The 6,355-nt window shown below is 35.9% G+C and overlaps 1 protein-coding gene across 2 annotated transcripts; it reads right to left on the bottom strand.

Annotated features, from left to right (window-relative positions):
• Window positions 1-2,489: 2,489 nt before the first annotated feature.
• Window positions 2,490-5,906, bottom strand: foxf2a (forkhead box F2a). Of its 2 annotated transcripts, none has more exons than XM_065275806.1 (2): window positions 4,567-5,906; window positions 2,490-3,295 (listed from the first exon to the last, which is right to left on the bottom strand). In XM_065275806.1, exons 1-2 carry the CDS (start codon window positions 5,546-5,548, stop codon window positions 3,123-3,125), a joined length of 1,155 nt encoding a protein of 384 aa, XP_065131878.1. In that variant the 5' UTR covers window positions 5,549-5,906; the 3' UTR covers window positions 2,490-3,122. The 2 variants fall into 2 exon arrangements, with proteins under 2 accessions (XP_065131878.1, XP_065131880.1); XM_065275808.1 differs by having other exon boundaries at window positions 2,490-3,292.
• Between the last annotated feature and the right edge of the window lie 449 nt (window positions 5,907-6,355).

Here is a 6,355-nt window from a genome sequence, read left to right as displayed (position 1 = left end):
TTCGAGTGAATTCAAAATTTTCTTTATACGTTCAGCCAATTCTCATGATTTGCATACAGCACGCAGTGTTAACGTGTAATACGTCCTTAACGTTCCCCCTAACCCCAAACCATTAAAAAACAGAAAAAAATGGGAAACTTATAAACAGTATACGTTCTGCTTTCGGGCTTATCGGTGAGGCTTCATTATTGTTTTTTTTTTTTAAATATTCGTAGGCCTACATTTTTACGATTCACGTCGTACGAATTTAACCGAAACTCGTTAATGTGCATTTAACGTTTATTTATAATTTTTTATTTATAATTTTTTTATTTGGATTCACTAACTGTCATTGGCTTATTTAATCTAAGCAGCTCATGTTTCGAATTTCCTATGGACATATACTGCACTGTTTACGTTCATTAACACTACAAATAATGTTTTATTAATTGTTTAACACCAATAATATTTTATATGTATGGATGTACAATAAAGCACGTAAGACCTATTCCACACACAAGGATTAACATATAAGGGCGGTTTGCCGGACAGAGATTATATTTCATATAAATAATTTCTATAAATAAATGTAAGAGCTGTATAACATGAAAACAAATTGCACTAACACATCTTAAAATACATCAGTACCCTTTGTTTTTCCTCAAAATGAACGCTATGCACCACGTATGTTTTTAGTAAGGCATGTTTGTTAAAACTAGTTATATTTCCTAATTAAACTATGGGCCTAGTCCTGTCTTAAACTAATCTCTGTCCGGGAAACCACCCCTTAGAGTTTGTTAATCAGAAAAAAATTTTAACGGGTTAAACACGTTCTTTTAAAAACCGATTAACAATTCATAGATTAAAACGTTCACCTGCGATTAAATTTTGTCCTGCCACAATGAATTCTCCCGTGTAACTAAAAATTTTATTAAAAGGAAATAAACAGCTCATGCACGTAAAATGTAACTTTGTTATTTTAAACCGCTCCTTGATTGTTAATATAAGTCTGATCAACCAACTAACTTACTTTATCCATATTTTAATTTATAACAAATACCATATGAGACCGATGTCTGTCTGAGATCATTTTGCTCCACATTAGTTTTTGTTTTAAATTAAAGTTAATCTCTAACTGAGATTTAAAGTTTAAAGAAGGCTAAAGGAGCAACAGAATTAAAGCTAATATTAAATTTAGAACCTGAATTAAAATAAAACCGTCTTTAAAAGCTTTAAGCCTATATATATAGCTAAACAGATATAGGGGGAACATTGGGTACAACCCTAGATGGCGGCATTGTACCGTGATTAAATTAAGTCATCACTAGCTTCAAAACACACTGTAAAAAAATACCCTGGATTAACTAAAAAATATAATGCATACTTTTTCCTTTTAACTTTTTTAAGTAAGTTTTACTTGAAATTTTAAGCAGTTGGATAAATTTCCTAAAATTCCATGTAATACTTGCTTAAAAATGAATGCCAAAATGATGCACTATATTTTTAAGTAAATCCAGCGTATTTTTTTCAGTGCAGTAGAATAATTCTGGGTTAAGGAGTTAATATTAAGCGCATGACATTCGATTTGTTTCTATTTATTTGATTATTCTCATGGGTTATTCTTATTCATAATATGATTTGTGTATTTCATATTGTCATAAACAAGTCACAACGTCACCTATATTTATATATAAAACCAGACGAATGCTTAAGTTAAAATATCATGATTTTCTATTTTCTTAAACGAAATGTGATACAGTGATAAAAATGTAAATATGTAAATGTGTGTGTAAATAATACACACACACACACAAATTATTTTCTATAAATGCAAATTCCAATATAGTTATATAGTTAATAAATATAAATTACCTTATCTATTAACCAGCCTAATCTACATAGTTCAAATGAGTCGGCTGAAATTTTTTGTGTAATTTATTGTGTCATAAACGTAAGTCAACAAACAGCGTCACTTATATTTATGTATAAAACTAAAAAACTTAATTTGAAATTAAGTTAAATGTCATGATTTAGGTAATTATGATATTAAAAGTTGAAAAGAGTTAATCATATTAAAAGAATTTATCATAAAACTGTCTGCTTATTATCTTTGTGTCTTTTTGATTTACCATTGTTTATTTTATTTTTACATAAGGACCGTACCTTATAACAAACCATTTACATGATAAAAATAAGGCAAAATAGAAAAGAAAAGAAGAAACTAAAAACAATAAATTCTTTCAATTGCCGGTCAAAATATTTCAAAGACGAACCTACTCACGTTAAAAAAGAGCTGCATGTAACGTTTTGGACAATTTTTGTATTGCTTAAAATATAGTTAGTACATTTCATTTCGTAAGCTTCATTTAGAGTTTGTTAAACTGGTTAAGTGCCTTAAGAGAGTCTTAATCGTATTGCCATGGGGAAAAATCTATAAACTGTTGATCACAAAACAAATAAATACACTGTTTTCTGAGAATACATAGTTTTATTACTCTACATGTATTTTGTCAACTTGTTAAGCCAACAAAAGTGCAGTATTATTTTAATACGATATTCTTAAGTCTGTTCCCTTTTTATATGTGATTTCAAAACTGATATTTACCCCTCTAAAAATCGGAGGTATAATCTTTTAAGAGCTGTCAAATAGAAGCACACAAGATTCAGACAAAGATAACTGGGAGTGGGACTTGACCATACCTATGATTTGTAGAGTTTTACGTTCTCAATTGTGCTGTTAATGAAACGAAAATATCGGTGTTAACCGGGCCTTTATTAAGCTCAGTTATTGTAAAAATGTTTCTTATTCACACAAGAAATGTAATTAAAACAGAAAGCTGTTGATTATGAACTATGATAAAAACAGTTTGGTTAAGCATTGTTTCCACATTTGCAGACGTTTTGAGGTTTGTTTCACAATAATGAATATGCCTAAACCTCAATGAAAAAAACGTTATTTCTCCATATACAGTCCTAAGTGTCGATAAATTCCTTTGCTCCTTCATATTTTTCCTGTCACACTGATTGATAAACGCATTCATTGCGTTTTTGTTTTTTTTAGTTTCTTCATAGATTACTGTGCCTCAAGCACTCAATCTGTTAATCGCGAGCTCATGCTTTATTTATTATCTTCTTGCCATAGTTTACATAACGCATGGCTTCACATCTTGACAGACTCCTTGGTGATGATGTAGTTGATGATGATAGTATGATCCACTGGTGGTTGGATGAAATGACGTAATGCCGTTGAAATTCAACACAAAGTCTTTTCTGTCACAGACCGGAGAGGTGTGGGTTTGGTATCGAGACATTCCTACTGCAAAAAAAGTTATATAATTATTAATATCTGGAAAAAAATCTGTATCGAAAAAACTATTATTTTATATTTATTTGCATTGAGTGAAATCATCATGTTTATTATATTAATATTATTATTTACTTTTTATCAATTTACAAATTTGAAAGGCGATTAAGTTAAAAGTCGCAAGACTTTATTCGTTATACCCGCACGCTAAACAAAATCTATATAGAATTTATCCAACAATTTATGTTACTCTTCAGACGAATACTTGTCATGAACTGTCATTTTTATTGTTTGAGGTTATTAAGACACAATAACATTTTAAATTTGCTCGACTTTCAAATTATTGCGGTTTAATTATTACCAAACTTCCTCTCATCTTTGTTTTGTTTGTAACAGTATATTATTATTATTTACAAAATGACTTATATTACTTTATATGAATGGTATGGTTAAACGTTCTATGTTTGTGTGGCAGATAAAGACCCAAATTTAGCACAAATATCTAAACAACACATTTTTCGAAGCCTGTGCGCACCTCTTGTAAAACAAATCCCTACCTCAACCCATTCCCATGAAGTGCATATAAATACTTACGCAAAATTCCATATGATACGCCATTCCTTCCCGTGCACTTAATACAGCGCATTTTTTCGTATGGTTTTATGCAATGGTTTCTTTTTTACCAGCTTTTTAAACAGTTTTTATTACAAATCTTAGCAGAGACTGTGTTGTTTTCTTAACTTTTAAAAATTTAGGAAAATCCCACACCACACACAAACTTATTCTGCGTCAAGAATCTGCTGTTTTCTTAAACAAAATATGATGTAGTATATTGTTTGTGTGTGTATATTGTATTTATACATATATACACACACACACACACACACACACACACACACACACACACACACACACACACACACACACACACACACACACACACACACACACACACACACACACATAATGTAAATACACAATAATCCTATACAATGAAATGTAAAATCATTGTAAATTCTCATATATAAATTACCTACGTAATCCCTTAATCTAGCACCGTAGACGAGCATATATAGTTCAATGAGTCGTCTGAAATTTGCTGATTTAGGTTCGATTTGTGCAATTAAATTGTCCTGCATTCAAACCGATTCTTACTGAAAGCGACTTGTTTGCTTGTTTAATATTACCTTAATTCCGAATATATTTTTTAATCATTCATTCACTTATTTACCTGGAAAAATTACATCGAGACATTATGGTCAGTCACAATGAGCAATTTTTACCTGAGATGTCAGCCGAGTCTCTGCCGTTATGATGCAAATAGCTCTGCTCCAGAGAATAGGGAGTCATACTCGAGTGTAATCCAGAGGAGCTCGGGCTGCTGGAGGACAATGGCTGCTGTTTTATATAAGGAGACACACCAGATGAAGCCCAGTGCGCCGAGGCGGCTCCATACGGCGAATGGCACTCCAAAGAGCCGGCCATCGTCGGTGGTGAATGAAGCGGACTATTGCTGCTGTCTGGGCCGTATTCACCGTTTGGGGTGACCTGGCATGCCGTCATGTATGTAGAGCCCGGGCTAGAAGACATGTGTGAGACATGGTGACTTGCACTAAGGCCGTCGTAGCCCGCATGTACGCCAGGCACAGCGTTGGTCATCATGTCCAGATTGTAACCGTTAGCGTGACAGGCCAGGGACGCCGAGGGGGATTGGAAGTCAAAATTTTGGGGCAGCATAGAAGCTCCGAAGCCGATTCCATTCATCATACGGTACATAGGTTTAAGAGCCTGACATTTCCTTCGGAAACCCCGTGGTCGGCGTCGAAAGGAGCCCTCCTCAAACATAAACTCGCTCCCGGGATCAATTGTCCAATAATGGCCTTTGCCCGGCCGCCCGAGGCCCTTAGGAAGTTTAATGAAACACTCGTTTAGAGACAAATTATGTCTTACAGAATTTTTCCAGCCCTGATAGGAGCCTCTAAAAAACGGGAAACGAGCCTGAAGAAACTGATAAATTTCACTCAGTGTTAATCTCTTGGTCGGAGAGCTCTGGATCGCCATTACTATGAGAGCTATATAAGAGTAAGGTGGTTTTTCAGGGCGTCTCATGCCTGAATTCGACTTTTTGCTTTTGGTGCCTGTGGCATTTGTGCTCTCCAGCACTGTCTGTGCGCTCTGAACCACCGAGTGCATGCCACTGGATGCAGGGCTGGATCTGAGAGGTGGCGGCGGGTCCAGCTGCTGCTGAGAATTCTCAGTCGTCATTGTTACGTCTTAAACAAAAAAAACCTGACAGACGTGAAAAGACAGGATCGGTATATAACACAGATTTAAATAGAGAAGAAACTATAGAAACTCCGACAGAACTCTCTTTAAACTAAATCAGCGTCTCTTCAATGCGGGCGGATGTAGGTCAGTGCGCCAGAATCCTGCTCTGCTTGCAGGACGCGCTCCTGGTTGAAACTACCAGCTGTATGTCGCCAGGATAGCGACCCCTCCTTAGTCTCTTGGTGGCCATCGTGAAGACTAATCCTTTAAGAGAAGGAAACTCAATGCTCCAGAGTCTTCTGGCGCAAAGACGTGCGGCCAAACAAAACGCGACCACCTATCAATTCGTAAATCTCTTTCTGCCCCCTAGATCCCCACTAAATTCCTTCAAGAAATCTCCTCAAACTGTGGAGACCCACCCCTTTCCATGTCTGGCATGCCTCCAGCTATCGGGCTGGCGGGAGGCTGTGCAGAGTCCAAGCAGAGAGGCTCCCCACCTCCCCTCTGACAACCTAAATACACGCAATAACGCCATTTATCAAGCCCCGTCCGACATTTCAGTCAACAACGCCACACGCCAAACACCGGGGTGAACGCTGTCAGACCTCCACGCCAATAATTAATTGCGTATTTTTGGTGAGTTGGCACTGAGCTAGGAGGTAGGAGGTGTCGATAGAAAAGCACTTTTAGTGAATGGCACGATGTAATGGCTCTATTGCACGTGTGTTTGAAAACAGCCGTTTTATGTCCAAATGCTAAAAGAGAAGAATAGGAGCAAACAGGCAATGGCCTGGTTGAGCATCT

Source organism: Paramisgurnus dabryanus, chromosome 6 (genome assembly GCF_030506205.2).
Source record: "Paramisgurnus dabryanus chromosome 6, PD_genome_1.1, whole genome shotgun sequence".
In the NCBI taxonomy this organism is placed as follows: Eukaryota; Metazoa; Chordata; class Actinopteri; order Cypriniformes; family Cobitidae; genus Paramisgurnus; species Paramisgurnus dabryanus.
Note: the sequence above shows the minus strand (reverse complement) of the source record. Positions and strands in the feature narration are given on the sequence as shown.